Genomic DNA, 16,253 nt, shown 5'->3' on the forward strand with positions numbered 1-16,253 from the left:
GGCGCCTAATTGCTTGAGCCAACTCTGTTCCCTGCTTTACTGTGTCTCTCATAATTTTTTCTTCTTGTGTCTCTTGTTGCATCAGCTTGCCACACCTGCCAGTTGTGCCAGCTTGCTGTCTTCTTTAGGAGGCACCAGGAACCAAACCAGAGATCTCTCATGTGGTGGGCAGAGCCCAATCACTTGAGCCACATCTGCTTCCCACTCTTCGGCAATTTTAAACAGCATACCCCACCAGCTTTGAATTGCTGGCTATGAAAATCCAGTCAGTGGTAACTGAAAGATCCATCTTCATGAAAACGTTTACTGAAGAGCACCATCTGCCAGCCAGAAAGGAAAGTGATGGAAGAAAAGGATTGTCTCTCATTCCTTTCACAGGCCCTGTTGATCTGGTCTGTGCCCCATTAGTGGACCTGTGGCCCTGTTTTGATAACTTAAACAGGGCAATTTCAAAGTTTCAGGAAAAACTGAACTAAAAATCAAAGAAGAGGTGTGACACAAAACCACTAGGCAAGAAAGAGAAATTAACTAATAGAGCAAGATCACCAAAATAAACTGATGCCTAGACATAAGCAAGAAATTACTAGCCATATAAAGAAACAGTAAGATATAGCCCAGCCAAAGGAAAAAAAACAAGAACCAACCAATCCTGATGAGACACAGGATTGAAGAGACCTAATCAATGATGTTTACAGAAAACTCCTAAATTCATTCAAGTAGTTGAAGGAAAATAGAACTAAAGAGATAAGGGATATTAAAAAGACATGCTGGACTTCTGGGAAGATAGCAGACCAGAAAGGCACAGGACTCTCTTCTCCCAGGGCCTCCTTGTGAAGGCAAGCTGGCCCATGCCAGTGGAGAGCTGATGGCCCACACCCACGGAAAACTGATGGTCTGCCCCTGTGGAGAGCTGGCACAACAAGATTAACAAAGGGAGACAAGCAGACATAGAAGAATGCACAGTGAATGGACATAAGAGAGCAGACAGCGAGCAAGCAGTGGGGGTGGGGGATAAATAAATAAAATGACTTTTTAAAAGTAAATAGGAATTAACATGATTGTATAAAAAAAAAAAATTCCAACAGCCTACTTACAGAAATAGAAAAGACAATTACCAAATTCATTTGGAAGGGAAAGTGCACCCAAATTGCCAAAAGCATTCTAAAAAAAAAGAGCGACATGGGAGGAATTTCACTGCCTGACCTTGAAACATATTACAGAGTTACAGTGGTCAAATAGTATGGTACTGGCATAAAGATAGACACATTGATCAGTGCAACAGAACTGAGAGTTCAGAAGTGAACTCTCACCTCTACAGTCAACTTATTTTTGACGAACCTACCAGGTCCATGTTAATTGGACAACACAGTCTCTTCAACAAATGGTGCTGGGAGAACTGGATATCTATTAACCAAAAAAATGAAACAGGACCCAATCTCACTTCTTATACAAGAATCAACTAAAAATGGATCAGACCTGAATATAAAAGCCAGGACCATAAAACTCCTGGGAGAAAATGTAGGGACACATCTTTTTTTGTGTCTTTATTTTTTTAATGTTACATTAAAAAAATATGAGGTCCCCATATACCTCCCACTCTCCCCCACCCCACTCCTCCCATAACAACAACATCCTCCATCATCATAGGACATTCATTATGCTTGGTGAATACATCTCTGAGCACTGCTGCATCACATGGTCAATGGTCCACATTATACTGTACACTCTCCCCGAGTCCACCCAGTGGGCCATGGGAGGATATACAATGTCCAGTAACTGTCCCTGCAGTACCACCCAGGACAGCTCCAAGTCCTGAAAATGCCCCCACATCATGTCTCTTCTTCCCACTCCCTACCCTCAGCAGCTACCAAGGCCACTTTCTCCAAATCAGTGCTACATTTTCTTCCATTACTAATCACAATAGTTCATTAATAGAATATCAGTAAGTCCACTCTAATCCATACTCTATTCCTCCATCCTGTGGACCCTGGAATGGTTGTGTCCACTCTTCATCTATATCAAGAGGGGGCTTAGATTCCACATGGATGATGGATACAATTCTGCTTTCAGTTGTAGGCACTCCTGGTTCTCTGGTGTGGTGGTTGACCTTCTTCACCTCCATGTTAGCTGAGTGGGTTAAGTCCAATAAACAAGAGTGTAGGAGTTGCTAGTCTGTTGAGGCCCAGGGCCTGGCTATCACACGGATAGTCCAGAGATTCAGGTCCCCTGGGTATACACTAAACCCCAGCACCAACCACAGGTCCAGTAAAAGTAACAGGAGAGGCTTGTGAACAAAGATCACATCTAAGTCCAGCTCCATTGCACAGAAACACAAACTCCAAAGTAGGACCAACTGACATGGCACTGAACTCCATCTGCCAGGACCATAGAACGTGTGGGTCTCTGTAGCCCTCAGAAGAACCAATACGTGGGGTTGTATCTATTTTATCTGTCTCTGGGACTGTGCTGAGGTGTGCATAAGGGCAACCCTTCTGATGACCTCCTGGCTCTTTTTTGGAGACTCATAGCCATACAAACTCATTTGTCCTTTCCATTTTCCCCTTTTATTCAGGTCAAAAAGCATTTTTAACTCCTGATATTATATGTAGACTGAGATATTCTGCTGGTCTGAGTTGACCCTTTTATTCAAGGTCATTTTCTAGTTACATCATCAGCTGGTATTCGGTAGTAATCCTTGTAGGGACACACTTTAAAGACCTTGTGGTAGGTGGTGGATTCTTGGACCTTAAACCCAAAGCATGCACAACAAAAGAAAAAATAATGGGGCCTCCTCAAAATTAAACACTGTTTTTTAAAGATTTATTTATTCTCCCCACCACTCACTCATTTGAGGTCACTGTCCACTCTCTGTGTCCATCTGATGTTTGCTTTCTGTGTCTGCTCTTCTTTCTTTAGGAGGCACTGGGAACCAAACATGGGACCTCAAGCTCAATACCTGAGCCACCTCAGCTCCCTGGTTTCTTGTGTCTCTCATTGTCTTTCCTCTTCATGTCTCTGTTACATCTTTTTTTTTTTTAATTTTTAAAAAAAAATTATTTTTTTTTTATTTATTTCTCTCTCTTCCCTCCCCCCCAGTTGTCTACTCTGTGTCCATTTGCTGTGTCTTCTTCTGAGACTGCTTCTATCCTTATTGGCGGCACCAGCAATCTGTGTTTCTTTTTGTTGCATCATCTTGTTGTGTCAGCTCTCTGTGTGTGAGGCGCCATTCTTAGGCAGGCTGCACTTTCTTTCGTGCTGGGCGGCTCTCCTTACGGGCACACTCCTTGCGCATGGAGTTCCCCTATGTGGGGGACACCCCTGCGTGGCACGGCATTCCTTGCGCACATCAGCACTGCGCACAGGCCAGCTCCACACGGGTCAAGGAGGCCCCGGGTTTGAAGCATGGACCTTCCATGTGGTAGGCAGGCTATCCACTGGACCAAGTCTGCTTCTCCACCATAGTTTTTTAATGATGATTTTGCCAGATATAAATCCTTGATCAGAAGTTATTTGCACTTCAAATGTGTCATCCCACTGCCTTCTTGTCTACATGGTTTCCAATGTGCAATCAGCACTTAATCTTATTGAGGCTACCTTGTAGGTGATACATGCTTCTATCTTACACCTTTCAAAATTCTCTTTATCTTAACAGTTTGATTATAATATGTTGTGGCATATGATCTATTTGAGTTTATCCTGTCTGGAGTTTATTGAGCCTCTTGGATGTGTATATCCATGTCTTTCCATAAATTTGGGAAATTTCTGCCATTATTGCCTTGAATATTCCATTTTAATTTCCTCATTGCTAAAGCAAATGCCATGCAATGTGTTGGCTTAAACAGTGGCAATTTATTGGCTCATGGTTTTGAGGCTACAAGAAATTTAAAATGAAGGTGTCATCAAGGTGATACTTTCTCCAGAAGATGGTGGATTTCTGTGCCTTGCTGAAATTGATTTTGGTCCTTTACTTTCTTGTCACAGGGCAATGCACATTTGTCCTCTCCTGGATTCTCCCTTCTCTTCTGGGTTCTGTTAACATTCAGCTTCCGGCTACTCCCTCTGGCTTTATTTGTATGTGACCTTTCCTGTAAGGCAAGGGCTCTTAACCTTTTCTGTTCCACAGAAACAGCTTACTAGTCAGTTGAAAACCACAGGTGACTTGCTCAGTCCACACTATACTATGTATTATTTAAGAATATATCACATCCTCACAACACATGCCCACAAGAGTAATGTTTTTTTTTAAAATTTCAGTTCAAACTCACAGACCCCTTGTTAAGAACCCCTGGTGTAAGGCCTTCTATAATAGGATTAAGACCCATTCTGAGTCTGCAAGTGCAAGTAAGAGAGTTCCATCCATCAGCCATATGGGATCGAAGCCCCCTCTCAATTAGAGGTGGAGTGGCCACTACCATCCCAGAATCCTCAGGATTGGGGAATAAAATATGGACTAGAATGGTCTTACTGGTTTTCTACTATAGACTTATTGTGATTCTAGCAATGGAAGAAATTATATCATTGATGTGGAGCAGTGGCCCCTGGAGTTGCTAAAGGCAGGGAGAGGGAAAAAGAAGTTTAATTTGGGGGCATTTTTGGGACTTGGAATTGTCCTGAATGCCATTGCAAAGAAAGATACAGGCCATTATATATCCTGTCATAACCTACAGAATGGAGTGGGAGAGAATGTAAACTACAATGTAAACAACAATCCACGCTGTGTGGCAATGCACCAAAATGTGTTCTATTACAACTAATGTACCACACTAATGGAAGAAGTTGTTAATGTGGGAAAAGTGGGAGTGTGGGGAGTGGGGCATATTGGAATCCCCTATATTTTTTATGTAACATATTATATAATCTATGAATCTTTTAAAAATAAATTAAAAATATATTTAGAAGGGAAAAAAAAAGCCCAACTACAATGAGATACCATTTAACACCTATTAGAATGGCCGCAATTAAAAAGACAGAACTACAAGTGCTGGAGAGGATGCAGAGGATAGGAATGCTTATTCACTGTTGGTGGGAATGAAGAATGGTACAGCCACTGTGGAGGACTGTTTGGCAGTCCCTAAAGGAGTTGAATGTAGATTTGCCACATGACCCTGTAGTACCACTACTGGGTATTTATCCAGAAGAACTGAGAGCAGTGACGTGAATAGATATCTGTACAACTATGTTCATAGTGGTATTATTCATGATTGCCAAAAGTTGGTAACAACCCAAGTGTCCATGAACCGATGAATGGATAAACAAACTGTGCTTTACTCACATGATGGAATAGTATGCAGCTGTAAGAAGAAGTGAAGTCATAAAGCTATGACAACATAGATGAATCTGGAGGGCATTATTTTGAGTGAAGCTAGCTGGACATAAAAGGACAAATTCTGTATGACTGCATTACTATGAACTAAATATATTAGTAACATATTATATGATTCCATTTATATAAAATGTAAATATAAATTAATATACAAAGAGGAAATTTGATTAACGGTTATACAGGGCTGGGGAAGGCATGTTAAGGGGTGTGGAGTTTTTCTTTTTGGAGTAGTGAAATAATTCTAAATTTTTTTTGTGTAAATGAATGCACAACATTGTGATTATACTAAAAGCCATTGATTATACATTTTAGATAGATTGTAAGATATATTAATCTATCTCAATAAAACTGCTCAATAAATAAATAAATAATTGTGCAACAATAGCCAGAAATAGCAGCTATGTGTAGCAGGGGAAACAGAGAGAGATTGAGAGGTAAAGAATTTTCTTGTTTGTCTGTTTTTTTATTATTATTGAAATAATGAAAACGTTCTAATAATGACTGAAGTGATGAATACACAACTATGTGATTATACCAGATACCACTGACTGTACACTTTGGATGAACTGAATGCTTTGTTAATATGTATCAATAAAATTTACTTGTTTTTTTTTTTTTAAAAAAAGACACTGTGTAAGCATAAAGAACAATTTGAAAGCCTGCAAAGAAAAGTAACAGAGGTTATGGGAATAAAAGACAATGGATGATATTGAAAATACAATAGAGGCATATGGTAGGATATTTGAATTGGCTGAGGGTTCTAAGTGACCTGGAGGACAGAGTTCTGTTTTGAACTTGAAAAGACAAAAGAATGGAAAGATAAAAGAATGGAAAAAAAATTGAACAAGGTCTCAAGGAGTGAAAGCACAAAATGCAAAGACATACACGTTATAGATGTCACATAAGGAAAGGAGAATAGAAAAGGGACAGAAAGAATATTTGAGGAAACAGAGACTGAAAATTTCTGAACCCTTATGAAAGCCATAAATATCAATAATCAAGGAGGACAACGTACCTCAAACAGAATAAATCTGAATAGACCTATGCTGAGATACCTACTATTCAGAATGTCAAATTTCAGAGATAAAGAGAGAATTCTAAAAGCAGCAAGAGAAAAACAATGCAGAATTTAAAGGGAACTTATAAAAGATGAAGTAAAGATCTCTCATCAGAAACTATGGAGGCAAGTAGGCAATGGTATTACTAAGGTCTTAGTACCTTAGTATTTAAGGTACTAAGAGAAAAAATGCAGCCAAGAATTCTTTATCTGGCAAAACTGTCCTTCAAAAACGAGGGTGAGTTTAAAGTCTTCACAGACAAACAAAAACTGAGAGTTTACCACTAAGAGACCAGATTTACAAGAGATCCTAAAGCAGGGGCTCTTAACAAGGGGTCTGTGAGACTGAATTGAAACTTTTTAAAAAAATTATTAAAAAACATTAAAAAAAAGGAAATTTAAAAAATAAAAAAATAAACATTTTTGTGGGGATGTGTTGGTACGGGTGATATATTTATTTAATAATACACAGTATAGTGTGGACTTTGATTTTCACCTGACTGGCAAAGCCATCTGTAGAACAAAAAACGTTAAGAACCCCTGTCCTGAATGGTGTGCTGGAAGTCTGAAAGGAAAAGACACAAGAGGCTTAGTGAAGAGGGTAGAAATGAAGATTCTACATAAGGGTAAGAAAAAGGCTGAAAAGACAGACAAGAGTAAGATACGACAACAAAAAACTAAGGGGTAAAATGGAAAAATTAAGTAATGCCTTTATTTAATAAAAAATTTAACATTAATGGACTGAACTCCCCAATCAAAAGATATAGACTGACAGAATAGATTAAAAAAATATGAGCCATCTTTATGCTGTCTAAAAGAGACTCATCTTAGATGAAAAGACACAGTCAGGCTGAAGGTGAAAGATTGGAAAAAGATATTCCATGCAAATCAAAAAAGATCTGCAATTGTGATACTAATATCAGACAGCAAACTAGACAATATTGATGAAATACACAAATTTCTGGAAACATACACATAAACCACACTGACCGTTAAAGAAACAAGATCTCAACAAACAAACCAATGATGAGTAAAGAGATCATCAAAAATCTCCCCAAGCTGGCCCATGTGCAGTGCTGATGTGCGCAAGGAGTGCCGTGCCACACAGGGGTGTCCCCTGCGTAGGGGAGCCCCACGCGCAAGGAGTGTGCCCCATAAGGAGAGCCGCCCAGCGCAAAAGAAAGTTCAGCCTGCCCAGGAATGGCTCCGCACACATGGAGAGCTGACACCACAAGATGATGCAACAAAAAGAAACAGAGATTCCCGTGCCACTGACAACAAGAGAAGCGGACAAAGAAGAACATGCAGCAAATAGACACAGAGAACAGACAACTGGGGCAAGGGGGGAAGGGGAGAGAAATAAATAAATAAATAAAAATAAAAACACTTAGAGATACCATTTAAAAAAAAAATCTCCCCAAAATGAAAAGTCCAAGACCAGATCACTACACAGGTGAGTTCCACTAATCATTTAAAGAAGATGTAATACCAATCTTATGCAAACTCTTCCAAAAAATTGAACAAGAAGGAACACTACTGAACTTTTTTGAGGCCAACATCATCCTAATATCATATCCAAATCAAGATATTATGAAAAAATAAAATTACAGACCAATTTATCTAAAGAATATAGATGCAAAAATCCTCAACAAAATTCCCACTAACTGAATCCAAAAGTACATTAAAAGAATTATATACCACTATCAAGTGGGTTTTATACCAGGTATGCAAGAGTGATTCAACACCAAAAAAAGCAATCACTGTAATAAACCACATTAATAAATTGAGGAAGAAAAATCACATAATCATCAAGTGACAAAGAAAAGACATCTAACAAAATACAGTATCCTTTCTTGATATAAAGAGCCCAAAAGATAAAAAGTAAACTTTCTCAATATGATAAAGTGTATTATAGAAAAACACACAGTTAACATTGTACTCAATGGTGAAAGACTCAAAGCTTTCCCACTGTGATCAGGAAAAAGACAAGGATGCCTAATGTCTCCACTGCTATTCAATATTGTGCTAGAAGTTCTGGTTACAGCAATTAGGCAAGAAAAAGAAATAAAAGACACCCAAATAAGAAAGGGTAAGGAAAAAGGAAAATTTTTGCTATTTGCTGCTGTTACGATCCTATACCCAGAAAATTCCGAATGTTAATTGAAAGACAGCTAGAGGTTAATCTAGGAACTATGTAACACAGTGATTTCAGTGGTAGATGAGGATTCTGGTTGGTAGTGCAATACAAGAATGTTCCTCTATTACAAGGTGTTAGGGATATAGCGATATATAGGAAAAATATACTAATGTTACTTATGGACTATAGTTAACAGTAATATTGCAAATTTTTGTAGCAAAGGCAAGGAAGTTACTATACAAATGCTAAAGGTAAAATATAGAATATGGGATATAGTTTTATGAAATGTCAATATGATCTTTTTTTTTTCAATTTCTTTATTAACAAGGAGAACTTGGTGATGTCATTTAACCAATCTGTGCTCATTTTTTCTTCTAAGCACTAGAGAAATAATTTTGTTCTTAGGATTAAATAAGATAAATATGCCTGGACAGGATTTTTAAAAATAATGCTTCCATCATTTGTTAAGCTGCCTTTGGTCTGTTATTTTATTGTTTGAAGTTAAAATAAGGTTTACTAATTTTGAAAAAAAAAGTTAAAAAGTGTGTTGATATTCATTTTGAATTGTGCAAATTTATTTATGTATCTAGGAAAAATGGACCTCATCTAAGAACAGTGTCTTAATTCCATTTACTTAGTCTTGCTCCTTATACTTTAATAAATCTAATGATTTTTCTCATAAATGTTCTGAATTTTTAAAACTAACTTTATTTCTGGTATCATGTATTTGTAACAAGTAAATGGTACTGCCACTTAAAACTATTAGTAGTAGTACTGCAACAGTTTGAGATTATTTTTGTGAATCCTAAAAAAGAGAAAGATTATGTTTATAAACTAATCTATTCCTCTGGGTGTGAAACCCTTTGATTGCATTAAATTCAGTAGGGGGCCTCTGATTAAGTTTACTTGATAAAATCAAATTAGGGCTTTTGATTTGACCATGTCAGTAAGCTGTGACTCAGGTTGAGTCCCCACCCCCTTGGTGTGCTAATATAAAGACACCCAAGAAGAGATATAATATAAAGACATAGGAAGAAGAGAGATCTGTCATTTTTGACCCTGGGGCCCTGGGGAGAGATAAGCCATTCACCTGGGAGTTTGCAGTTGACCTTGGGAAGAGAGTCAAAACTGATATAGAAGGCCCAGAAAGAAACAAGCCCTAAGCCAGGGAGAGAGTAAGCCCTGAGAGACAAACCCTAGGCCAACCTGGAGCTGAGAGAAAGGAAGCCTGAAAGGGAAGAGAGAACCCTCGCAGAGATCAGTGACCATCTTGCTTCAATACTGGCAACTGACTTTGGTGAGAAAGCAACCTTAAGGTGGACTCTTTAGGGACTTGTAAATTTTTACCCCAAATAAATACCCTTTATAAAAGCCAACAGATTTCTGGAACTTTGCATCAGAACCCCTTTGGCAGACTCATACAAGTACTAAAAAAATTTATTGAATTTTGTAATTTATTTTGTATCCAATTAATATACCTTATTTGCTTATCAGTCTTGATATTATTAAATTTTTGTGGGGCACAATTATATAATTCCCCTTTCTCATCTCAGGGTATGCTGCTTTCATCTTATTTCATTGCATTTAATAGAACTTCTTTTTATGGCTTCAGGGTTCTGTGTTCTGATATGGAAGGTTTTTCCCATTGTAAAAGATATTCCCCTGATTTTTTAATATTTTTATAGTTTTTTTTTATTAGATTGAGATCTTTAATCCATCTGGAACTTATTTGTGTATCATATTAGAAAGGAACATGATGCTTTTACAAACGGATATTGAATTGTCACAACACTCATTTGAATTGTTTTACTATTGATATGAGATTATATTTTCATAAACTAGGTTCCCATCTATACTCAGATATATTTTGTCCCATTGATGAATTTGTCTATTCCTACCTCCATATTTCCCTAATTCCTAAAGTTCTATAAAATGTTTCGCTATCAGCAAGAGCCTAACCATTCCCATCATTTTCACATGAAATTGCCTGAAAAATTATACTGGGGTTCTAATAGGACTATGTTGAATGTAATGATTAATTTGGGGAGAATGGGTTCTCTAAACTATGGAATTGTCCCACCCAGAAACATGGTATATCTCTCTCATTTATTTAAATATTATGATGTGCACTAATAAAACTTAAGAGTTTTCTTCATAGTGATCTTAATAATTGCTGAGAGTCCATTCCTAGGTATTTTAGGGTTTTGGTTGCTACTTAAACTGAGGGTTTTTTACTTGGGGTAGAGAAGTTAGAGCTAAGTGATTAAGTGCCTGTTTGCATATTTGAGGTCCTAGGTTCAGTCCCCAGTGCCTCATTAAAAAAATAAATAAAAATAAATAAAAATGTCTATTTACAAAGGTGTGGATATGTTTATTTTATCAATTACTTTACTTCTTGGCTAACACTGGCAATTGATTTTCCTGGAATTGCTATGTAGCAAAGCAAACCAGCAAATAACCACAGATCTCTATTTAAACTACATAAGCCTGTTATTTCTTATTTTTCTTATCTTGTTGCATTGGCTGGAATAATGATGCATAATAGCAGTGATGGTAGCAGGCATCTCTATCTTATTCTTTATTCTAATGGAAATGCTTCTAATGGCTTATCTTTAAAAATAATGTTTGCTAGTTTAATTGATTAATCAAGATTGTTCCTATTCCTATGATATTGAGTTTATTAGGAATTGGTTTTGAATTTCCTGCTTTATTTTAAACTGCATTAGAAAAAATATAACCTGTGCAAATGCATCAAATTATTTCATATTTTATTATTATGGTTGATTGGATAAATTGAAGACTTTCTGAGGTTCACAATTAGAAGTATACAAACTATAGACACCTGATAGTTTTAAACACACTACATTAAGTGTACACCCCCACCTTTTAGTACAGTTTTCTTTAGAGTATCTTAACTCCAATTGTTATTGCTGCACGTTTATTTTGTTTCAAACTTTCAATCTATATGCATCTTTTCACATAAAATATGAAACTGGTTTTTACATTTAAATTAGATTATTTTAATGAAATACAGTTCTGCTATAATGCTTATTTGAAAACATTAATTTGTTCCAATGTAATTGATTTATTAGGGAACAAATTGAACATAACACAAATACCACATTTGCTTAGATGTGATTTTGTCTCTGACAAACACTACTGCAGCAAGTTTGCCCCTGAGGGAACATTTGACAATGTCTTGAGACATTTTTGATTGTCATGACTGAAGAAGGGCGTGCTACCAGAATTTAATGGACAGACCCCAGGGATGCTGCTCTTCCTTAGCTCATTTTATAATAAAATTGAGTGAACAGCCCTCCCAATCAGAACCACAGCGGGCATCACCATCCCAAAATCCTCAAGACTGAGGAATGAATAAATATAAGGGGGGAATGCAACTATGTACTAAAGTAGACTTATTATTCTCTCAATGGAAGAACTTGTAACATTGATATAAAGGCAGTGGTCACCAGAGGTTCTGAGAGGAGGCAGAAGGATGAACAGGTGTAACATGGGGCATTTTTGGGACATTGGAATTGTCCTGCATGACACTGCAATGATGGATACAGGCCATTATACATTTTGTCAAAAACCTATAAAATTGTGCTGTACAAAATGTAAACTATAATGTAAACTAGAGACCATGGTAAGTAGCAATGCTTCAATATCTGTTCATCAATTGTAACAAATGGAAAACACTAATGAAAGATTTTAATGAGGGAAAGCGTGGGAGGGGGAAGAGGTGGAGTAGGTGGGAAGCCTCTATTATTTCTGATGTAACATTTTGGTAATGTAAAGCTTCTTTAAAAATAAAAAATATATATAAAAGAGCAAATAAACAAAAAAGAACTAATTTAATTTTGTACAGTGTTCGATTATCTGAGTCACAATTTTTTTAATGGATCCTTTTATATTCTTTGACCAATTTTGAGTTTTAAGTTCTGTGAACTACCTATTTATATCTTTTGTCTATTTTTTTATTGGGTTGCTTCTTTTTCATTTGTAGAATTTTTTAATATAATTTGTATATTAATTGTGTGTTGACTATAAAGGTTGCCAGTATTTCCTACTTATCTGTGGCTTATCTTTACATTTTATTTATGCTGTCTTATATCATACAGAAAATTTCTATTTGATGTAACTATATTAATCTTTTCTTAGGTCTTTTTACTTTTTGTGTCTTGTTTAAAGAAATTATTTTCTCTACTGAGAAGATATTTTACATTATATTCTAAAAGGTGAAGTTTTCCTTTTTAGGTTTTGATTTTTAATCCATTTAGAAAGTAATTTTCAAATTTTATACATAATAATCTACCTTAATTTTTTTTTTTTACATGGAAACTCAACTGTCCCAACATTATTTCTGAATAGTGCATTCCCTGCCCATTGATTTGTAATGCCACCAGTGTGGTAGACCAAGGTTCCCTGATACCTCATGTCTGTTTCTGTGTTTTCTGCTGTTTCCAGTGCTCTACCTGACTATTCCTGTACAAAACAACACTGCATTAAGTCTATATATTTACAGTAAATTTTCTTATAGAGTAGGGAAATTCCACTTTTTCTTTTTCTGCAATCATATTATTTTTTAGCCTTATATTTCCCAAATGAACTTTAAAATTTGTTCATCTAAAATCAGAAAAATCAGACTTTTACATATGTGAATTTACATATTAATTTGGAGGAAATGTCTCATCTTTACTATATTTTCCTATCTATGGGGATGGCATATCTCCCATTTATTGATAATTTTTCCAATATAGTTGTTGCACATCATTTCTAGACTTAATTCTAGGAAATTATGGCTTTGAGATTGTATTTTATTATTTATTATTTCATTGATTCGCTTAATATTCAGCAAAAATGCTCAATATAAAAATTTTGTAAAATATTAAAAAACATTAATGAAGAAAGCAAAAAATAGGGACACTACTTCGAAACCTCAATTTCCCTATTCTTCAACAAAATACCAAATAAATAAACGTGTACACTATTTAGGTTTACATATCCTTCTCGATTCCTCCATTCTAATACTCAATACAAACTTCATCACGTTAACGACAATGCTCTGACATTTAATCTGCTGCCGTCTATCATTTCAGCCATTCAAACACTTAAATTTTTTAAATTTTTGTTTTGAAATGAGTAATTCTATGATGTAAACCTGTCGATGAGACAGACACATTTCCGGCTTCCAGATATATGTCGATTCCTCCCGTAGCCCGCCCCGCGCCACACCCGGCTGTCCCTCGCCAGTGCCGTCCTTACTCCGGGGTATAACTCTGTCCAGGCTCGGCTTTGTCAGGGGTTTGGCCCAGGACGAGCCCCTGAATCTACAGCGGCCACCGGCTCCAAGCACGGCCCGGCTTTCCCACTCGGAGCCCGACGCCAACACAGACTCCGCCCTTCCCGCCCACCGCAGCCCAAATTGCGGGTCCGCCCGGAACACTAAGACAGGTCCCCGAGCCCCACATATGGCGTCCACGCGGAAAAGGCCCTCTTACCCAAGTTGGGTCACACATAGCTTTTCTCAGTGATCCCCGGCACGGCACCGAAATGGCCAGCCGTCCCTTGCCTGCTAGCAGGAAACTTTCCGCGAGCACCGCCGCTCGCTGCGCCGCAAATTTCACGCCGAGCCCTGGGGACGCGCGGTGCACGGTGGGATTCGCCACCTTGTTCTCTCGGCGAAGCGGCGGCAGCTCGGCTCTCACTGCGCCTCCATCCGGAAGGAGAAACAAGAGCAGTTTGAGTTGTCCAAGACCAGCTCAGCAAGAACAGGCTTCTCTGTCAGCTTTCAAAGGTCCTCTGGAGTCCAGGACTCTCAGACTACAGCCGACCTTAATTTGGAAGAGATCTATGGACGATCTTGATATCTCCAGGAGACTTCAGGACTGAGTGACCCAGGGCAAGACCAGCTTTTACCAAATCTGGGCTCCTAAACAAAGAAAGAAGTGCAGAAGTAGGGATAGGGCAACAGAAAGAAATGAGGACAGAAAAAGACAGAGGGAGACACAAATAGAGAACAAGACAAGGAGAGACCAGAAAGAGCTGAAGAGAGACAGAAAAAGATGGACAAGAAGAGAGGCACATTCATTCACTGAAACAGAGACTGAGAGACATATGGAGAGAGAAGGATTGTCTTACTTGTTTTCTACCCAGAGCAGACCCTGAATCAAGTATTTGGTTGAAAGGGTTCATTTGTGATGTGCCAGGAATCAAGTGAGGAGTTGGGAAATGAAATTGGGAAAAGAGATAAAACAGTAAAGGGGGCAATTAGGATTGTAGCCTGCTGTACACTCTGTGAGAAACTGTAGAACACACCTCAGAATTACCCTGCCAGTAAATGAGGAGACTGGGGTATTTCTATTTATCCACCAAACTTTGTCACTTATTGGTTGAGGACAATTCTCTTCTGGGGCACAGAGGCTGGGCCAGAGAATACTTGAGGCCAGAGAATACTTCAGGCAGAATTGATTCCTGCCTTAGGTAAGTGCAAACAAAGAATAATGTGTGAGGCAACAACATAATTACAGGGAGAAAGACATATAGAGGTGGAGAAAAAGAAAGAAGGAAATGGAAACAGGAAGTTAGAAACACAGAAAGAGACACAAATATAAGGAGAAAGTTAGAGGGAGAAAATTAAAGAACAATACAGAGAGGCAGACAAGATAAGATGCAGATAGATAGTGAAAAAGGGAGACATTAAAAAAGAGAGACAAAGAGTAGAAGAAAATAGGTAGCAAGGAGTTGGTCCTCAAAAAATCAATCTCATATTCTACTCTAATAATATTTTAGGTGTCAGTATACAGTAAACATAAAGGAAAGGTGTGTCGCTTAGGGGAGAGACATGTAAGAAATAAAATAGTCCTTTTGTAGGTATGATGAGTGTGTCCATATATCTGTGTCTACTATGGAATACTGAAATGTACATATACCTTACAGTGAGTTTAATTTTTTTGTTTATAATATCATATAGTAAATTTGACCTTTGTGTTGCATAGATCTATGAATTATAACGTGTATAAATATGGGTAACAATCACCGTAATTAGGCTACTGAAAGTTTCATTGCCCCTATAAATGCCTTCATGCTCTCCCTTTCTGGTCACACCCTCCCCACATCTGTAACCCATAGCAAGGACTATGTTCTCTGTCCCTATGGTTTTATCTTTTTAAGAAGGTAGCATAAATGATACATTTACAGTATATAACAGGTACAGTTTATAATCCTTTGAGACAAGCTTCTTTCCTACTTCATAATTCCATAGAAATCACACAAGTTTTTCCATGTATCATTAATTCATTCCTTTTTATTACTCAGTAGTATTCCACAGTATGAATGTATTACAGTTTGTTTATCCATTCACCCATTGAAGGACATCTAGGTTGTTCCCAGAATTTACATTATGAATAGAGTTGCTGTAAAAATGCCTGTACAGGTTTTTTTTATGAACATAAGTTTACATTTCTGTAGAATAGTATACAGGAGTGGGAGCAATATATGCTTAACTTTATAAGAAATTGACTAAATATTTCCCATGGCTTTGCTATTTTATATTGTTACCAGCAATTTATGAGAGTTCCAGTTGTTTCAAATTCTCAACAGCGTTTGGTCAGAATGTTCTTAGGTCTGGAAAACCTATAGGTTATCAGGACACAGATAACTGAACATATCAAATGAGAGCCTTTGAAACACTTCACCCAGCAAACACCATAAGAACAAAACAGTCCTTAGTTTTA

The 16,253-nt window shown here is 37.4% G+C and overlaps 1 protein-coding gene across 1 annotated transcript in view; it reads right to left on the minus strand.

Annotated features, from left to right (window-relative positions):
• LOC101427658 (zinc finger protein 624-like) overlaps positions 1-16,253 on the minus strand; it is a 195,797-nt gene that overhangs the window by 14,491 nt on the left and 165,053 nt on the right. Inside the window, exon 10 of the mRNA XM_071215524.1 lies at positions 14,019-14,278. Coding sequence (XP_071071625.1) covers positions 14,019-14,278 — 260 coding nt within the window. The remainder of the gene's footprint in view (positions 1-14,018; positions 14,279-16,253) is intronic.

The sequence above is a fragment of the Dasypus novemcinctus genome, chromosome 5 (assembly GCF_030445035.2).
Source record: "Dasypus novemcinctus isolate mDasNov1 chromosome 5, mDasNov1.1.hap2, whole genome shotgun sequence".
NCBI classification, from domain to species: domain Eukaryota; kingdom Metazoa; phylum Chordata; class Mammalia; order Cingulata; family Dasypodidae; genus Dasypus; species Dasypus novemcinctus.